Source organism: Nesoenas mayeri, assembly GCF_963082525.1.
Source record: "Nesoenas mayeri genome assembly, chromosome: 3".
Lineage (NCBI taxonomy): Eukaryota > Metazoa > Chordata > Aves > Columbiformes > Columbidae > Nesoenas > Nesoenas mayeri.
Window position 1 is genome coordinate 75,710,139 of NC_137544.1, and position 21,335 is coordinate 75,731,473.

The following is a 21,335-nucleotide window of genomic DNA, read 5'->3' on the forward strand; positions in this document are numbered from 1 at the left end:
TGGAGGCTATTAGATATTTAAACTCCAAAGACTCAGGAATACCTTTAAAAGATGTCAATTTGCAATACTCTTCTGAATTCTACTTCATTTTATTTTTTCTTTTTGTAAGCATGTATATTGTAATGTTACATTCTGGAGACAGTCTGTAATTGGAATGTCAGTAATCAGCAGTGTGAAGAGCAGGAAAAATAGTATCCATTTAATTAAAACATTGTGAATTTCTTCATTGTTTAACTGGGAAAGGATTTGACTTTCAGGTAAAATCAAAATGAAAACAAAACAGGTTTTCTGAGAATAAAGAAGAAAGCAAAGCTTGATGGAGCTTGTTACCTCAATTTTTCATTGGAAGGTCCTTTAAAATAAAATGTTGCTGTGGTAGAGGAAACTGATGCTGTAGTAAAGAGCACATCTAACATAGAAGCTGTGACAAACTTATTTGCATTGAGACTTCTAGAAATAAAAGTGGAGGTCATCAACAGTTTTAATTTTATCCCACAGCTTTCTATAGAACATGTAAATTGGTTTACTTGGCATGCTACTAAGTTCTAACACAGAATTTGGAGACTTTCTTCTTCAATATTTTGGTATTTCCTAAACCAAAAATAGCCTTATTCATTTTTGAATTAATAATTCCTAGCTAATGTTTGCATGTGTGTCTTCTAAAATAGATTGGGTCAAAATTGCCGTGTTTGTTAGAAATCCCATTTGATATATAAACTTCACTATTCATGGTGGTCAGATTTGTAGATTCACAAAATATAGGTAAACCTCTAATTCTTTAAACAGGTCTTGAAAATTATGTCTTCAAATGACAGGATGGTAAAATAGATTGAATTTCTTCTTCAAAGCAGAAATTATACTACCAAAATTGTTCCAGAAGTAGAGGTATTGCAGCTGGTGCCACATCAATGAACTGCTGTCTGTAAACTCAGCTGGTAACAGCCATTTGCACAGTCAACGTTCAAGACTGATTTCCCAAGTTCAGTATTTTTTTTCCACTGACTTCAATTAAAGATGTTTGTATACTCTTGGTGTGAAAATCAAACTATTAATTCCAGTGTTATACACTGTCAGCTAAGAAATTACGAAGCTTTTAATTATGTTTATACCAGTTTTCTAGCAATGCACACTTTTCTATATTTTACACTATTAATCTGAAATTGTTAAGATATTTACAGTTGTCACTGATACAAAAAGTGGAAGTGGAAGGCAAAGTGAATGGGTGCTTATTTCCAATTTGTTCATGGGAAAAAAAAATGGTTCGAACAGTTTGAAAGTCAGGACAACACAATAGGCTATTAGCAAAAGCAGAAAAACAACTGTTTAGTTTCCAAACTGCTTTGCTTTGACTGAATAATTTAATTGCATTTCTCAGTATTGCAGTTTAGAATATTGTTTTTATTTTTCCTCTTTCAGACTGCTGTGAATTTTGGAGATCAGCGATGGGCATTAAAGGTTTGCAGGGATTTGTGGCAAGAGTTTGCCCTGATGCATGCAGAACGGTCGATCTGAGAGAGATGGCAGAAAAACATCGCATCGATCATCCTGATTCCCCGCCTGTTATCGTGGTAGATGCCATGAGTTGTGTTAAATACTGGTATACACCAGAATCCTGGGTGTGTGGTGGCCAGTGGCGAGAGTATCTTGCCATTTTAGAGGATTTTATTAAAGCATTTATGGCAGCTGGAATCAAGTTGGTGTTTTACTTTGATGGAGTGGTAGAAGAGAAAAAGAGAGATGAGTGGATCAAACGGAGGTTTCAGAATAACAAGGAAATAGCCAGAATATTTCAGTTTATCAAGACTCACAGGAAACAACCAGGGAGAGAAATGTTCACTATTCCTTCTGCTATGCCTACTTTTACACGTTTTGCCCTGAAGTCACTTGGTCAAAAAACAGTATGCACATTGCAAGAGGCAGACTTTGAGGTGGCTGCATATGGTTTGCAACATAACTGCATGGGGATTCTCGGGCAAGATAGTGACTATCTCATCTATAACACATGCCCCTACTTTTCCATTGAGAAGCTCCATTTGGACAGGCTGGTCACTGTTATGTACTCTCGAGAAGATCTTTGCCATGCGTTGGGTCTTAGTTTGACACACCTCCCTCTTTTTGCTAGCTTACTTGGCAATGATGTTGTTCCAGAAATCTTGTTGGAAGGTTTTTGGCAAAAATGTTTAGTCACCAGTCCCTGCAGGAATAATGGCTACAACAGAAGAACAAACATACTTCTAGCTGTAGCAAATTACATCTCAAAGCTTCCATGCTCATACAGCAGCCTGAAACACTTGGAAGAGATGCTACCTTTGGGATCAGACAAGACATTACTTTCCCAAGGAGTGGAGTCCTATATTTTGCCTGGACAGCACTCTCCATGGATTCTTCCCAACATAACAAATTGTCAAATGTTGCCCCTTCAGCAACAAACAGCCATGTGTCAAGATAAGGAAATCTTTCAGGTACCTTGTTTTTTAAAACCTAATGGTCGCTTTATCGCCATGACTACTTAGTGGAAGTTGGCAATGAGTACACTGAACCCATTGATTTAAATTTGCAAGAGCAAAATCTTTTGTCAAGTACAGCCATGGTTAGGACTATTGGGTACATCAAGGTGAGGGCAGATGCAGCACATTTAATTAAAAGTGGTTTCTCCCTTTTTGAAGCATCAGGTAGGTCAAATAATGGGGAGCAGCTCCTGTGTAGGACTATGGCTGGGTGTAAAGATGTGCTTCTCATGTATTGCATGATGTAATTACTTGCTTTTTGCTTCATCAGCAACAGCTGGTTAGTGGTCTTTTTGGCTGTGCCTGGCACATGCACTCAAGGTACTAAAGGGAGTTCTGCTAAGAATGCAGAAGCTGAAGTTGCTTTTGTTGAGGACATGAAGCAACTTCCTATAAATCTGTATTTTGTGAGTTTTGGGTCAGGTTAATTATCCTTCAGATTCATTGTCCCTGAATGAACCAAAAGCTCTTTGAGTGGCTTGTTAATCCTTTAAAGGCAGGGCTGCACTAGCAAGCTTCCCTTGCGGCTTCCCAGAAGGGCAGAGGTGTACTGATGTTGGGGTGAGAAACAATGCAGTCAGATTGGGTCATTCTAAGAGCTTGGATATATTAGCTAGGGTAGCCTACCTGGCTAATAGAAACTGAGCTACCTTGCATCAGAGTTTATGCAATAGTAGTAAGTCTATTACAATTCTGTAAATTAATGGCAATTGAGATAACATACTGAGATTTAATTTACAAAAAACTGTATGAGGTAGTGTATTTTAGACTACATATTAGACATCCATTGCTCTGTAATTTATGTACTTACAGACTTCAAATAGAGAGTCTTTTTTTGTCTGTCTCTTACTTATCTTGAGCATTCTTTAAAACTATTTTTCTCTTTCCTCATAGTATTCTAAAGTAATCCTAGAATTTCCATTTTCCTTTTCTAAAAGGACTCTAAAACATTTTAAAGCTACCATGTAACCTATGCAATGCTCATTTCAGCTAAACTGCATATATATATATATATATATGTAAATCACACTTGGATACAGTACATGTCACTTCTGACTGTAGTAGTTAAATAGAATACATTATTTTAAAAAAACAACCACCATACATCCCAATAAAGTGTTGAAAAATACTGCTTATGCTTGAAGTGCAAGGAAAAATTAGCTAGAATGTAATTAGCTAGGTTGGATTATGGCCCAGACAATAGTAATGAAATTCTTACTCCTTAAGAAACTGTACCATGTGGTCTTTATGACAAGTTATCATTATTTTTTGGCTTGATCTTTCATTTGAAAGGTTGCAATTCTCTAGTGTCATGCTGAGCTACTGCTGTAATAAAATAATAATGTTTAGAAACGCTACTAAAGAATGCCTCATGGTCGCTGCATAAATCCTATCTTGAGCCAGTTTCTGGGCCAAGTTAAAGTTGTAGATGTGTTAACTTGTATTTTGGTTTTGTTACAGGTGTTTAAATATTTGTATATGTACTGTGTGTGCTTTGCTTCTTATTTAGAAACCCATATGTAGTTCTGCTTACCTTGCATATATCCTGAACTGCACATAAATTACATACACAGCTCAATTTTAACCTTGAGGACATAACCTCATGTTGTTGCTTCTAGCTGCTTTCAAGCTGATTGTAGGTGTAAATCAGAAATATTTTTCAAGATACAACACTGAATAAAGCAATACTTTTGAAATCAGCTTGTATTTTTTTTCAGTACCTAATTTAGATTATTCTGAAGTTGCAAGAAACTGATTTTTTCTAATGATATCCTATCTGTGACAGTGATTTGTATGAAATAGTTCAATGATTCTTTCAAATCATGCTTAGAAATACTTAACTCCTTGGGATTTTTTTTAATACAAAAATAGATTTGGGGGATGACATAGTTTATATATATTACAAATACTGACATATTTCTTCCAGGGTAACCATTTGTTGCTATAAGAAAATGCTTTCTTGAATGACTTTGTACACAGAAGCCTATCACTGATTTTATGCTTACATGAGAGTATCTCCTGAAAGTATGACGTTTCAATAGCATTAGTTTTGATCAGTAATGACTCGGTGATTGACTGCAGCCTTGACCTGCCAAGTTCCCAAATTTGCAGATACTGGAATTCTGCAGAAATGGTGAATTTGGCTCTGGCCGGTGGTCTGGTAATTTCCAGTGAAAGGGGCTGAGATGACCGTATGGAGGGCACAAAACCCAGCTAATACAGATAGCGTGACACATGCAGGGAATACAGAGCAGAGACACTTCAGTGTCTGCTCACCATCTGGCATGGGTTCAGGAGAATTGATTAGTGGCACCCCATGGAAATCACTGGCTCTGCTCAGCTGTTTGAGCACTCCCATAGTTTGGGTCTGAAGTTGTGAAGTAGACAGTCTGTCTGGGTCTATGCTTGGCCAGTCCAGGTTACAGGTGTTACTGGTTGAAATTCTGCACTGCCTGAGAGCAGCTTTGTTGCTTCTGCGTCTAAGCTGCTCCAGACCAGCGGTCCTTGTTGGTGCTGAGGCTGCTGTAGCCAGATGTATCTGCACCCAGATGAGTGGTTCATGGTTAATATGCAGCCTTGGCAATGCTGTGATTCTGCTTTTCAACAGAAAACAGCCTGTAGACCTGGTTTTCCTTATTGGAGCAGATTGTATTTATTTTCTTGAGGAAGAGCTATTGCAAAGTAAAAAGTGTGGTGAAGTTACACAAAGTCAGCTCAGGAAAGAAATAGAGCTGTCTTATGTAGTTCATCTTGCAATAAAATTAAAAGTTTGGGTTTTGTCATGCCTTCACTCCCTATTTAAAGAGGGAAGATATGCTTTCAGGTAACTAAAGGAGGGCAGCTAAATTTTCCATGTCTGAATTCAGAAATCATTTTAAGAATAATTACTCTTTAAAAAACTGTCATTAAAAAAACAAAGTTTTAAGAATTCAAGGAGGAGCTAAGAAAGGCAACGATGGGTTTCTCAGGGATTCTTGTCTGCCTAAAGATAGATTTCTGAAAATATACTATGCTGGTGTTATTTGAAAAAGTACTTGTTCCCTCCCTAGACATTTCCTCCATTTCCACTAATAAAGAAATCACTACTTCCTTGAACAGTGAATACATTTTGTTACTTTTTGATCCTTCTTAATTTTGGAGATAATGCCTTCTTCCTTTTTTGAACAAACAGTTAGCTAAAGAACAGCATATCCAATCTGAAAATTACACAATCTTCAATATCCTGAGTAATGGAGAGATAAAGTGCAGCAACTCTTTGGAAGATGACTGTGATAGAGAGATTCCTGGACAGGCACTGATCTACCGCCCTGCTCGTCAGCATATTTATTCTGTCTTGTTGGAATCTGGAAAAGGTAAGGATTAAACTACTTACACTGTTATTCATATATACTTTCAATTTTTAAATATAAAACCCCGAATTCATTGTTTCAGTGACTACAACAGCATCGCGTTTAGGATAAAAACTGTGGGCAGCTGAAGTGTACTGCTTAAGGAGTCAAGAGAAAATGTGACAATGAAATTGCAGTTTTTCTGCATGTTTTTCAGTTTCAGTGCTTTTAAAGAGATTTTTAAAAATTGGTTTGTGGGATATTTTTTTGTTGTTTCTTTTTTCCTCGTTAAATGGGAAGTTGTGAAAGTTGTTAATGATCAAAAGGTTGAGCAAAACAATGACATTCAGAAGATTTTTAGAAGTTTGAGGGGTATGAAATCTTAAGTTACTTTGATAAGTGTAGCTCCAGATGAAACAGTGAGTTGTAATACACTTCTGCAAAACAGTCATGCACTGTTACAGGTTTTACCTTCTGTTAATTTTAAGTCTGCAATTTTAAGAACAGTGGAAAGTCAAATATAGTTACTGTAGTAATACAAATGCAAGTAGTCATGCCAGTGTTTATTAGTTCTTTCATCGAAGTGCAAAAAAAAAAGATTTCTTTATCTAGTGGTATAAACAGATTCTGTAGCAGGTATATATAGCTGTTCTTCTGTTCTTCTGCTTTAAGACAGATAATTCTTTATTCTCGTCTTTAGACAAATGTTATGTTCTTAAGACTTCCATTCATTAAATGTTATCTTTACAGTGTCTTCTAGTTAGTGAGTTGAAAATTTAAAATGTACTGAACTCTTACTCTTTTTAATATGTTGATTTCTCCTTGGTAATCACTTTACATTTTATTGATGAAAGTGCACCACCATCAAACCTAATAATCAGACAATGTGTTTAGAAAGGCAATTAAGTACTTGACTTCCTTCAGCAACTAGAGGTTGAAGTTGTGCCATAATAGGAAACAAAAAAATAGGAAAAACTGAATCAGAGTTTACATAGTCATTTGGAGAGAGTAACAAAAATCTCAGCAGTAATCATGCACATCTGCCATTTTTCACTTTTTGGCCTACTGCCTCTAAATTTTGTAGACAATTGTAACTTGGTTAGGTTTTGTTTATTCCTCTAAGCAGCAGGATATTCATTGATGTTTTCAGACACACCCAGACCAAAAGTTCTAATTAACAGTTATTGCTGTGAGATGGCAGGGTAGTAGGCAAATTTGCATTTGTGTTACAGTGTTTGTAGTACTCAGATTAAGATTAGAACTGAAGTACAGAAACGTTAATTTAGAATCTTATAGAAATTGAAATTCAAATGTGAAAGAGGTCTTCTTTTGAGAAAGTGATTTTGGTATAAACCCACAGATAACATGCATTATTTGTTCTCAGTTCCTGCTTCAAATTCCAGAGATAATTTTCTTAAGTGAACGATAGTGCACCTGAATCCTTAACCCTTCCGGTTTCAGCCTATGTCTGCATGGGCACCCCTATTAAATCTGCATTTTTAGTGCATATATCTACCTCCAACTGCTTTAACCAGGTCACTTCGTACTAGTTTGTGGGTTGTTTTTTTATTCCAGTGTAAAGCTGCTTCGAAGTCAAGCGTGTAGATCATTACTCAGAGTCTGAATGGGAATTCATAGTAAATGTCAGCATTATTTTTTATTAATTTGCTGCTAGATCTACAAGGAAGTTTTGTTCTTTACAAAGTAAGTAGAATCCTTTTCCAGTTTCCCTCAGATGAGGCCAAATTGACTGACTGTTGTAATTTGATGAAAGGTAGGATGGGAAGAAGTAACCTACACTGTATGTAGGTTGTAGTATGATGTAGAAATACTTTGGATTAGCATTAAAGAGGACTTTATTGGAAAGAGTCAACCAATTAAATTAGTTCATGTCAAGTCTGCTGCCACTGGGATACAGTTGCTGATGTAGCTCCTTTGAAGCTAACTTGGCTAACTCTACACAATGTTCCAGTTTGCAGGGGAGATACGTGCATTAATGATCTTGTTTTTAATTCCTTAAGATCCCTCAGTTACAAGATTCCTGTGTTGAAAACTGACCTCTTCGCAGTTTGCAAATCTGCTTATTTACTAAATAAGTTGGCTGGCAAAGCAGCCAACATTTAGAAAAAGCAGTGATTACAGTTTTAGTAAGAACGAGTTAAAAATACCATAAACTGTTTCCTCTACCCTGAAACGAGAAACTGTTGATTTTGAATGTTTAGGTTGAGATTTCCAAGGCTGCCAGGAGAGCCAAAAATCCATAGGAGCTGGAAACTCTCATATCCTTTGAAATCACCTACATAGACTATGCCACATTACCCGAAGCCATCATGTGATAAGCGTTTCTTTTGCTGTCAGTGCCAGTGTAATCCTCTTGCACAGCCACTCCTTTTAGTCCCTGTGCAAGCTCTCAGTTGTGCTGGTGCAGCTGTTTGTGCAGCTGTGTGTTGGCCTAGTTTGAGAAACTGAAAATAGACCCTCTCTCCTCCCTCCCTTTCTTGTAGTCAGGTAACTAACCTGCTGTTTCCCCATCTGACTCTGTGTGTAGCCACAAACAGCTGGGGTGAAACAGCCCAAAGGAATGGCAGGGAGTGGGAATGAGCCCATGAGTGGTTGCCTGAAAAAGCAGCACTGCTGAAAGAACTGCTTATCAAGCTCTGACTTTGGCATAGTTTGGTCTGTGGTAAGGCTACGTATACTTTTACTCACAGAAATGTTACTAGAATCACAGGCTTATTTTTGATCCTACCAAAATAAATAGGGGGTTGATGATGATCCTGATAACATGGCATTTGTTGACAGTGTATTTTAAAGATATCTTTATAATTGAGCTATTTCTCATCATTAAGTGGAATATTGCGTATAGTGATGTGTTGTCAACTTTTAGCATCTTTCCTAGAAAACTGGTACTATTAGAAAAAATCAAGGAGGAGGGGAAAATAACAGTAAATAATGCATCTTGGTAGGCCAGCCAAGCCCTTTCTTTTGTGTGGGAAGAGTTCAGAACAAAGCAGGCAGGTTCTGGCACTAGTGCAGTCCATGGAAATACCCACACCTGCGTGACTGTTGCCAATTAGGAGGTTGTATAATGCAGCCTACGCCTGTGGCCAGCTCCTGGAAGTCCTGGCATCCCTCCCAGTTCTAACATTAGCAGGCCAGACTGACCCTTGCTTTGACATTGTCAGAACCACTCCGTTAGCAGAATTTTTGCCAGTTATCACCAGTGACCACTTAGGATGGCGGGCATTGTTGCAGGTGTAAAGGGGCACACAACCCCATTTCCAGCTGACTCGTGTTTCAGTGTTTTGCACATAGTGGAAGTTTTCCTTAGGCTGCCTAAGCAGTGCTTCTACTGGTCATTCAAACTCTAATAAAACAAAGGAACTGTTGTTATTTAAATGTCACTGATGAAATTCTGTATATGCACTGTGGGGGAAAAAGTTTGAAAAAAAAAATTACCTTTTTTTTTTTTCCCCCAGAGGTATTTCCATGCAAGGAGGGTTGGCATTTAGTAATCATGTCTTCATTTTGTTCTTGGTATGTTAATGTGCTGTCAGTTTGCAGGATCTTACTTTCAGCTATATTTATTTGGCTATGTGTGTTAATAGTCATATACTTTTGTTTCTAATGGATTAGAATACTGAAAAGCACTCGGCCAATGTGTGCTACATCCTCTACCAACATTCACATAGATTAAAAGAACAAAACTAGAGGTTTCCTATTGACTTCTCTTTTTACTGTTCTTGAGATCGATGCGTGACGTAAAAATAGTATCTCACTGGCATTTGGAATCAAGTGCCATTTTGATAAGTTCTGTGAGTCATGGAACTTGTAAAGAATGACTCTGCCCAGCAGCTTCCTCTCAGCAAAGCTTTTATATTTCCATGCTCCTTTCTAGCATCCTCTTAACTTCTCCCTGTGTTCTTGACAACTCCCTCCTACAATACGTGGTGTTGACAAATAGGTTCCCTATTTCCTTCTGCTCTCCCTAAATAGCATCTACCTTTTTATTCCACTTCAGCTCTTCCATAGTTACCTGTGTATTGATTTGCCATCCAGTGCATTCAGATGCAACAGGTAACTTGACTTTCCTGCCTTTCTTTCAGTTGATGTCCAGCTGAGTCACCAGGTTCACAAAAAGTTTAGGAATTTAATACATTTGCAATCTCTTCTTCTCTGTCAGGTTGAGTTGAAACAGAGCCTTGCATCCATGAATTAGCTATAAGACAGATGTCCTAATTGAATTAGGTTTGCTTCTTAAAGAAGCCAGGCTAAAATTTGGGAGGCTGAGTGAGCTGAATAGATTGAATAAAGCAGAGTAATTTACATAATAAATCCTAAACCAGAATGCTAAAACATCAGAATGTTTCTGAAAGTGACTTTGGGGTATTAAATTGCAGGGTTTTGTTCATGAAATAGCACTATCGTAGGCAGTGATTTATAATCAGGATGGGAGACTATTCAGCTACAGGAATATGCAGTTTAAGGCTTTTTTCCCCGCCCTCTCAGTTTAGACATTTTTTTGTTTTAATGTCATCAATTTTTGAATAGTGAAGTATGGCAGGCCAGGTGCAATGCTGTCCCTCATAGTCCAGCTGTTGGTTCTTCAGTCCCTCACCTTTGTCGGGAGTTTGTGCTGCAGGTCTGCGGTAAAGAAGGAAGAAGCCGATTTTATCATGTTCTTTTACCTCTCTCTTACCCCTGACACTAGGACTCCATCTGGGCAGTTTCTGCTCTTGCACCATAGCACTACTTGTTCATTCATGCCAGCAGCCATTTGCAGTGTTGAGCTATGAACGAGATCAGGAAATTAATGTGACCATACATTTTGGAGTGGTGGAAGGAAGGGAAAGAGAGTGTTGGGAGAGATTTCTTTGGTTTGTTTTAAGCTAGGTGAAGTTTTTTATTAGGGTTCATAATGTGGCATCAGAAGTACTCGTGCAGTAAAGTGCAGGGTGATTGGAATTGATGATAAAAGGCCAGAATTTTTAAGAACAGTGGCTTTAGCACTGGCTGAGAGCTAGGAATTAGAGAAGCTATTCTGTGAATCTCTAAAGAGTCAAGAGAAAAAGGAAAAAAAGCTTTGAGATTTGCCTGGAAAAGATGTGAAAACACTGTTCCACATGCCCAGGACTGGCTAAATCTGTTTACTTCTTGCTGTTTACCAGGTTACAGAAGGTGGAAATTAGGGCATTATGACATGGTTGCCATAAGCAAAATGTGTACAAAAGGCAGAAGCAACATTTATAACAACAATCATGTTTCTAGATTATTGTATGAATACATTGGAATGATTACAAGCTGACTATTGAAAATTGGATAGATTGCATTTCAAAAATTCCTAAATGTTTGAGGTTTTTTTCTGAGGGTATTTTTTTTTTAAGCATCAAGTAGTTAGATGCACAACTCAAGTAGTGAAATTTTTAATTTAAGTGGCACCCTACTTTTTACAGGGCGTGGGCAGGCGGGGCAGAGTAGGGGTTAGCGGGGGTGAAAGCCACTTGAGCTATTATGCATAAACAATCTCTTTATACTAGATAAAAGGTCTGGAACAATGGGCTGTAAAAGCTCTGCATCTGACAGTGGGATGACTCCATTGCTGTCAGCTTTCAAATAGCCATCAAAGCTCCTTATAAAGATTTTGTCTCAGACCCTGACACAGGAAATGTCAGGGCAAGTTGGGAGGAGAATCATATTAAGGGCTGCATATGTGGCAGTGTGGCAGCTCTGAGAGACTGAGGTAGCTCATGTAGATCCCTAAGCTATGCCAGATGCCTCCACAGCTTCCTGAACTGCCTTGGAATGGGAATGCCTAAAACTGGCTGAAAGCTGTTTTAGAATGCTTTCCACACTCTTGTACTTACATTTTTGGCTGCAATTACCAGCACCAAACTCATGTTTCTAGTACATAATTCAAACACTCTTCTTTTGTTCTGATGATTTGTCATAAAGATACTAAAACTAATTTTTCTTGGTTTGTTTTTAAAGAAGCTGAGCAAGCAAGTCATTATGAAGTGCTTTCTATTATAATACTTGAGAATCCTGATCACCACTGCTTCCAACTTTTACACAAGTGTTAATACTTGCATTTGACTTGCTGATCCAATTCTGTCTTTTTTAGATGGAGACTATCCTGTGGTAAAAGAGTGGTTTGTCTATTTTGGAAATCCTCTTCGGCAGCCAGAGCTGATACAACCTGTACAACCTTCTATACCAGGTAGAATAAAAATGTGTTTAAATCTGAACTGAAACAACTACATCACTAAAATGAAGTTAAGCAATCCATCATCACGTTTGAAATGGGATCCAAAGGACTGTGGAGAACAGGGAGCTGAAGTAGAAATGCTGCATGCCTGTCATTGTTTTTAATTACTGTATGTAATTATAATAGGATTCAGCTTGGAGCTATCTGTTATTACTATGTCTTGTTAAACCCAGTGCTAATTCAAACATGAGTTTTAAAATATAAACAATTTATTTGACGTTCTCAATACTGCTCTGAGGCCAGGGTAAGTGGAGTATAGGGCCATATTAAAATTCTTCTGTTAAGCTGTTTGAGAGAATGTGTTAATGAGACTGACAGAGAATATAAAATAGGGACATTTTTAGATCACCTGTGACAACCCAAAAAGAGAATACCTCTTTCAATAAAAAAAAATGATTAGACTATCTGTTTCTGTTAAGCTTTTTCTACTGTCTTAAGCATCGAGTGTTTTGTGTGTTTTTATCTTCTTTCCTTTGGTAAAGGACACATTTGTGAACACTCTTAGTGAAATTAGTGTTATGAGGAATGTGTAGTATTTACAAGGAAGTAAGAAAGAAATGAGCTATACAGACAAACTGCAAACAAGATTTCATTTGATATACAGTAGTTTCAATGTCCAGTACCCTGGTACAGTATTAGGACGGTGATTATCTAATTGACTTGATGATCGCATGAAATTGCTGTGAAATTTTCCAAATGGATATGAATATGCAGGGTAAAAATTGATAAGTCTGTCCTGTACAACTGTTTTATTGCAGCATACAATGATCTGGGAACATGCATTTGTAAAACAAGCAAATAAAAGCTCAACAAAGCATAAACCATACCTATGTAGTTACATTTCAGTTTGCATGGCAAATATATTGTATTTATGGTTGTGAAATTTTCCTTTCCTGATAGCATAGTACCTTCTTCTGTTTCTGGAGAAGAATCCACTTAATCTAATGTACTCTGGTTCTACTGCTCTGCAAACATGCTCCACGTAGAACCCACCTTCATGTTGACAATAAGCAGAATTGAAAATCACTGTCTGTGTTTGTTTATAGCAACCACATAGGAGGAGTTTATAAAAACATCTTCTCAGACATAATCTTTACTAAGTAATGAAAGGCTGTTCAACCAGACTGTTAAAAAGGGGGAGGAGGACTACCAGTGTTTATTTTTAGTGCTCTGTTGTCATTCCTTCAGTGAACAAATATTTTTCTAAAATTTTTACAGTCCATATTTGTATGCCTTACATTCGCTCATGCATCTTTTAGTTTCCACAGCATGACTTTCTAATTCACCAAATAAGGTTCTCAACAGCGCATCACATTTTTCAAACAGGGATCATATTTAGAGCTAAATTTAAAGAAGTTGTTATAGGAAGTTAAGAGTTCAAAGCTGTCAAACAAGATCAGGTTGCTCAAAAAAGAGAAGAAACCTTACCAGAAACTATTTGAAAAATCACAGGTGCATTTAATCTGGGGAGGTTCTTTGTTTTATCATTTTTGCTAAAAATGGTAATTTCATCATCATGACTACTTTAGAAGTGTACAGAGAATATATGGGAAATCCTGACTATTGGATTTGATTTAGATTAAAAAATCTGAAGAAAGAATATTTGATACAAACTTTGAACTGTAATGTGCATAACCAGAAATATTTAAACTTCACATTAATCATCAAAAAACCATAGAATTCCCACTGATTTTTTTTTGTGGGTGTGTATCAAACAGCAAAACTGTCTTGCATGTGAAAAAACTTTCAGGTGAGAGACTGAATGTTAGCTTTCTTTAAAAAAATGAAATATCGAATCCTAAAGGCTGTAAGATTATAGCTTGAAATATATTTAAAATATAGTCTGTTTTATGAATATGTATTTTTCTTGAGAGACCGTCTTCTGAATTAGCATCTGCGTTTGCTGTCATTCTCTGTCTCTCTCGCTTCTGGAATGTTTCCTTCCAGTTGAATGAATGTGATCATGATGTTTCCCACACGTTGACAGAGTAGCACTTAAATTCATTTTAAAAAGTCTCTGATAAATTAATTTTGCCAGAAGATCTGTGATCCAAGAAGATACTGGTTAATATCCATATGTTGTGAACATAGCTGATCTGTTTGATATGTGTGCAGTTTAAATGGAATGGAGGAAGTTTTAAAGTCTTTACTGGAAATGTATGAATTCTGTTTTTCATTTTATTTTTGAAAATGTGTAGGATATTGTAGCTTCATACCACAGGAGCTTGGATGTTCTTTCATTATTCTAATCATTGCATCTTACAGGAATATATCCTGAATACACTGATTTTCAAAATGCCGTCTCTGGAATGCTTCTTTAATGGTCAGATTTAATTGGCTTTTGGGTTTATGGCATCTTTAAAATTGGCCACAGTTGTTGACACGGTCATGTTGAGTGTTCCCAGCAAGTACATTTTTATAAATGATTGTGAGGATCACCTTTATGTAAGCCTTGACTTCAACAATAACATAGCATTCCACAACTTTTGCATGCATTGCATATTCATGAATCAGTTATTGACATTCAGACAAATTAAGTAATATATATTCTCTTGAAGTGTTCATTTATCACGATGCTTTCTGTATCACAATGTCTTTAAACGTGAGTCAAAAGGAAAAAGGAAAAAAATAATTCCATCAATACTTTTTCTGTTGACTGAATACAGTTTTCACACAATTTTGTGCGTGTTGAAAATAACCATAAGCATATGAAGTGTTTGAGTATCTCTTTGTAATTCATAGGAACTTGTGGTTTCTATGGCCCCAGCAGGACAGATAATTTTCTCATGACTGATCTTTATAGTAAAGAAGTATCAATTATGTATATCTAAGTATGTTTTGCTTTGTTTCCATTTTGTTACTCAGTTGTTGTTTGTTATTATTTTGTTTGGTTGTTTTTTTTAATGTTAATTTAGTAAATATTTAAATGTGTTCAGAAAGCAAAATATATCTCCTCCCTGCCCAAGTAAATTTCTCTCTTTCAGGAATGTTTTCTAATGCTGTGAAGTATGTAGTGAGGATGTAACAGTTTGGAGGGTCTATTGTATGTGAATCTTGGCTCTGTTGTTGACTGCACATGATGGGAGAGTCCTTAAACTTCAGCGTCTTTGTTTCTTTGTTTTACTTATCTTTCATTTAAGGGTTAATATAATGGCTCGCTCTTTGGTATTACATGGAATGTAATTACTTGCAGAAGAGATCTTTTCTGAAAAATAATGCTGTTGGTTGGTTATGTTCCAAGAGGAGATAGCGTCAAGTTTTCTTTCCCAGAGTGAATAACTCATAATTCTTCAGTACCTCTTTTTCCCAGACGCAAGTAGATGTTGTTTCTGAAAGTATAAGAAACTATTTATGGAAGAGATGTCTTGAATTTTTTGTTGAGCTCTCTCAATATAGATATGAAATCTTGATTATTGATGTAGTTTCATGGGTTTAGTCTGAAGAAAGAAGGATTTCTATTATTAGGTATACCCCTGGATGCAATTAATTAAAAAAAAAAAAGTACAGATGGAAGGAGTACTTTCCTTTAACAGATTCTTGGCGTATCTCTTCGTATGCAGCTGATTTGGAACCTTCTGGAAAGCAGAAACCATCAAAACTATTTGAGTAAAATAGTTTTTCTGTTAAAATTGTCTTGCACATTAAAGTTGCTTAGCCTTGGTAGGAAATGTTGGCTTTGTTTTGGTTTTATGTGTGTTATATTTGCTTTTCTTAGAAAAGTCTCTGCTGACTTTTCTTAAGGCAGCAATTACCAGTATCAAAACCAGTAATCTGAGCCTTGTCGTGCTGTCTGTACTGGCCCTCTTGCTGCCAGTATTTGTGTTATCACTAACCTGCTCTTCTACCTCCAAATAACCAACTGGTATTTTTTTCTTAATATATATATATTTCCCTACAAAATCCAGTTAAAAACTTACAGGTTGTATGATGGTAGATTTTTACATGGTTAAAATGTTTGATGAGAGACTTAGTCTTACAAATAGTAAAAGAAACATCCATCAGGGAGATGAAGAAAGAAAATAGCAGCTTCTCTTCCCCCTCTCTAAGGAATTAGTACCATTTGGTTAATGGGCTTTCCTGACTAAATAAACATTGTCTATGTAGATTTCAGCACCTTGTCACTTTAACCATTTATTACCACCAAGTGTTCCTAACTGGACTGCAGTTGCTGCATGTCACACAAAAAAGAAAAGGTGTTACCAAATGTAGCTTAATTAGTCTACATTTATAATTCACACCTCGTTTTATTTAACTACAGAAGCAGCAGTACTTTATGGGAGAGTTCTGTCTTTAATTGGGATTCTCAGGCATAACCAGTTAGCTGTGCTGTTATTTCATTAGTGTTTATTTTGATAATGGATTTAATGTAATTTAAATGGGGAACAAATTTTACATTAGTTCACATGTCACAAGTTGGGAGATGGCAACATGAGGTAAATGTTAAGGCTTTAGAGACCAGGGTGAATGATACTATAGAAAGCCTGGAAAGATCACAGTATCACAGTATGTTTGGGATTGGAAGGGACCTCAAAAGATCATCTAGTCCAATCCCCCTGCTGATACATTATACATAACTGATGACAGGTGTGTGTGTGTGTGTGTGTGTGCAGCAGTGTTTCATACAGTAGCCAAGGAACTGCAAAATACCAGATAGCCTTGATTTTTGTTCCCAGACTTGCTGGTGGACCTGCTGCAGAGGAGTCATACCAGCACAGTGTTTTGTGGAGAATGTGTGTTCGCCAGCCAATAGCAGAGGTGACCAGTTTGTTCATTAGACCAGGTAATGCGAAGATCCCTCAAGGAACCCTGGTACGCCAGCTCTCGGAGAGAGAAAGCAGAAACAGATATAGTTGTTTTCTGCTGGTTAGCTATTTTATGATGAAGCTGACCGCACTCAATGCTATGGATCCCCACGGGAAAGGACGTACTTGTAGGCAAACTACTCCTGCAGAGGTTAAAAGCCTGATGTCTGAAAGTTGTCTGTGGTGTTGTAACAATTGAATTTAGGCCACTGTGCTTAAATGTGCCTCTATTCAACACAATTTGTTTAAATTACAGGCCATAATTTTTTTATTTTTTTTTCAAATGCCAGATTTTGTCAAATACATTTCATTTTCAACTCTGTGGTTCTTGCAGGCGCCAAAAGCAGATCAGTTGTTTCCTTTTGGATTGTAATGAGGAGAGCATGTTTTATGTCATTGCTGCCAAGATAAAATAATGGGTTGCTTTTGCAGGTGGAACACCTAGTTTGAAAACACTGTGGTTTGCCAAAGGACCTGACGTGGAAAAGCAACGGTATAGAACATTTCTGGCATGCTTTCACCTTCAGGATGAAATGGAAGAGTTTCAAGCTCTAGAAGCACCTGTTGCAGCATTCTGCTGCTTGCTGGCCTATCTTATGATGCAGGTAACTGGGACACTTGCTTTTTCTTCAGCTGTCAGCCATGATAGATGTGACTGACTAATAAACTGTTTATTTCTAGCCTATGCTGGAATTTTCTCTTAATCTTTACTGTAGGCATAGTTGAGCAAATATAATAGTGCTGCATTACGGTATTTTTAATTACACCATTTAATGTGTGTCATCCTGTTCAAGAAACATTTGCATAATTTTTACTGGTTCATCATAACTCTCACGTGCCCATGACAAAGCCCCCTGAGCATTTTAATAGAGACAATGTAAACTGAGGGATTTCCACCACTTTTTGTGGCCTGTTTGCAAATTAAAGCTTCTCTTTTTGTGTTTCCTTTGTGTTGTCAAAAGAAGACATTCCCTCAGGTGACTATGCAGGCTGTGCAAACAAGCAATATAAATATTTAGTCAGCTCTCCTACTTTTTCACACCATTTTGTCAGTCTACTTAGTTTCAAGGCAGAATTGAGGATTTGACTCTGCTCATTGAATTCTGAGTTATAGGTGATCATTAGGTAGCAGTTCTGTTATAATTCCAAACATTTGGCAGCCTGCAGACTACCTTAATTGTAATAAAAAGAAATATAAGATTAAATACAATATTATTTCATTATTTACATTTCTTTTAGGTGTTTAATATATTGTCTGTACTTGCTGCCTTTCAAATACTGATCTCACAAGCAGGTTTTCTTCTTCGAGGCTGAGAAAATTATAATGCCTTTATCTAATCTCATAAGCTCTGTTACACTTTTACTTACACTGGGCTACATTTTATCTTTTCTTTTGCTTTTTCAGATTTCCGTTTCCTCAATAACAGATATGTACTGATGTGTGATACAGGAAAACAAGTTCTCCCTGACTTTTCCCTTCTTTTTCCTTCATATGTGTTTGCTTAAATTTAAATGATGCATTGACGAAGGACATATGGGAATTATACAAATGATCCATATATTTATTTATTTATTTTTCTTTACTTTCTGTACAGCAGAATATAAATGGAAAGCTTTTTGGAGATGAAACTCACTGAACATAATTTCATGCTTTGTGGTTTCAGTTCAGCAAAACACATATCATGTACTTAGCTTTAAATGTATTTTGAGTGTTTTTTATGTTTGGATATGAAATCACTGGTTCACTTATTTATCTATTTGCACTATTTCGTGTATTTATTGTACTATCCTGTACACCCTTTCATAGCATGATTACTGAATTATTTGAGAAGTGTTTGTTTAGTGGCATTAAGCAAAGGAATAATGGGACACAACACCTACAGAAATGTGAATTTACTGAGCCTATTAATAAATATTAATTTTTAAAAAAGCTTGTTAAGGATATGGTTTTCAGAACTTGGTAATCAATGACTAATGCAAAAAACCCAGACATGAAAACAGTTTTGCAGCCTGTGTTTTCAATGAGAATAATATATTGAGAGATCATGCAAAGGGCTTAGTTTGATTTAAGATTTTTCATGGCAGTACCAGTTTCTCAACACCTGTCCCATTTTCCCATTTTCTTGATTCTCTGAGCTGCAGTGATACAGTCTACCCTGTGAAAGATTAGGAAATTGTTTTGGATTAAAATGTTTTTCACTGCTGAGTTGTTTTAAACTTTGGTTAGTTCTCTGATATTGTCCGTTTGTTTCTTGAGGTGTTTGAGAAGAAAACATGAGAGTGTCAGCAGTCATGCTTTGAGCTGCCTGTACTGCATCCATTTGTTTTATAGTTGAGAAAACAATGCTTGTCTCACTGTGGCCTAATTCTTCTCTTTACTTTACACTTCAGTCTTATATTTGCATTAGAGAGGGAAGGTGGATTGTTAGCCCAAAGCTGGTTTAAGTTGAGTGATTTTAAGTTGCCTTGAAGCACGCTAACATCTTTTTCTTCAGCTCATATGAGGGAGAAATAAACTTCTTAAAAATGTCATTACTTATAATTTAATCTAATGGTTTTTGCAGGAACAAGCATACTGGCCAACCCACCTGGCTTCCTCAACATTTATGTGCAAGTGTTTAATGAAAACTTCAGATGCTTTTTTTTTTTTCCTTTTTTAAAAATCCAGTAAGCAAATCTGAACTATATAAAGCAAGTGTCACTTTGAAGAGTATTTTTTTTTTTTCAGTGAGAGTAGTTTTCAAATATTCTCCAAATTAAGAACAAAATAGTCAAAAAATACAAAATAATAGAAGTGTCTTTAAGGTTAGGGAAAGGAGCAAATGAGTTTGCGTATCAAACTGTGGAGCCTCCAACGAAAGGGGAAATTCCTCTTTCAAGCTCTTACAGTTTTGGAAGAAATCTGGCAATGGAAGTGTGATAACTCACCAAGTTTGGTTACTGAATAACATATTTGTCTAAAGAAATGTTTTGACATTCATCAGCTTTTTGACTGATTCCCTCTATTGGGGGGATTTCTATGCTGTTGTACTTGCAAGCAATCTTTGACTTTTCTTAAGACAAAATTTGCAAGTATTAAGAATTGTTTTGTGGATTAAATTAACTTTTTCTGTTACTGTAATGTATAAAATGTCTAGGTTTAGTAAACCTCTCATGTTGCCATCTGTACAAAGTTGACTCAGGGTAAAGTAGAGCCTTTATCAGATCTTAGCAGCCAGGTGGAGTTAATGAATACCAAGGAGCATTTTGAAAGCTTAAAACTTTTCTGATCCCCCTAACATACTTGTGTTATGCAAGTTTTAATAGAGTCATGGAGGGCAAAGTATTTTACAGTGGGATAAGCAGCAAGGCCTGATTAAAAAAAATCTCAGTTGTGGTTGAATAATTTTTTATCTTGAGGACGAAAGAATGGGTTAGTCGTTCTGAGCAAATAAATGAATGAAGTAATTGTAGATGGCTTCTTGGTGGTTTGTTTGGTTTTTTTTTCAGTTCCTATTGATTTACATCAATACTTTTTTTGTTAATTTTTCTGTGCTTCATTTTTTCTGTCACTTTTTGATTTGCAATAGCCTTAATAGAAACTCTTAAGAGATTGAAATGGGATATACACAACATTCCCTTTCTTTTAACAACTTGGTTTTCAGGGCATGTGGAGTTCTAGGCAGCCTTTTAACTGTACTGTAAGCCCACAACCCGCATTTCCACACTTTGCAAGAGAAACCTTCCCTCGAGTTCACACTGATAAAGAATTGTAATGCTTTATGGATCTCACTCAGAGCCCTCTTTATAACTTCAATATTTGTAACAGATATTTGGTCTTGGTGCACATGTATAATCTGTAGTGTTCTTACAAGAGAAAGCAAGTGGACTCGTACTGTCAGTGAAGCACCCAGCTGGTGTAGAGGCTCTGTCTTTGCTCCTGAGCTGACCATGTTCCTCTGTAGAAGCTCAGAATACTTTTTCACAACAGTAAATGCCCCCATTCTCCCTTTTCTGATAGAAGTATTAGAGTGAACTGTTACATTAATTTAGAATTTTCCTTTATGTTTTCCCACTTGAACATTTTAGTTTCACTTTTCTTATAGTTTTGAGTTCTTCCCACTTTAACATGTAATGTCAAATACTAAAAGAATCCAAACGTGTTTTGTAAAATCCTGAAACTTAGTTTATAATAGGCCATTGAAATATTTTAGATTATTTTTAAGGTTTCCAACAGATAACCATGTCAGCATTTGAAGGTCATCCTAATGATCGTCACACTTGTGGCTCATTGTGGTGGTTTTTGTTCTGGGTCTTGATTATAAAGCAATTTATATTTTTTTTTTAAATCTCAATTTTTTGCTGTGCTCGGTGTTACAGTGTTGAAGAAATTTCCTATTATTAAGAAACTCCAAGGGAGAGGAGACAGGAATACATGAAGGGTGGGCATTTT

At 36.5% G+C, this 21,335-nt stretch overlaps 1 protein-coding gene across 1 annotated transcript in view; it reads left to right on the plus strand.

Annotated features, from left to right (window-relative positions):
* Window positions 1-1,418: 1,418 nt before the first annotated feature.
* The window catches only part of FAM120B (family with sequence similarity 120 member B), a gene marked incomplete at its 3' end in the record, with an annotated part of 63,680 nt that continues 43,763 nt past the window's right edge, over window positions 1,419-21,335 (plus strand). Inside the window, exons 1-4 of the mRNA XM_080342110.1 lie at window positions 1,419-2,462; window positions 5,680-5,860; window positions 11,958-12,053; window positions 17,336-17,508. Of these exons, the coding sequence (XP_080198236.1) occupies window positions 1,443-2,462; window positions 5,680-5,860; window positions 11,958-12,053; window positions 17,336-17,508 (1,470 nt within the window). The 5' untranslated portion in view covers window positions 1,419-1,442. The remainder of the gene's footprint in view (window positions 2,463-5,679; window positions 5,861-11,957; window positions 12,054-17,335; window positions 17,509-21,335) is intronic.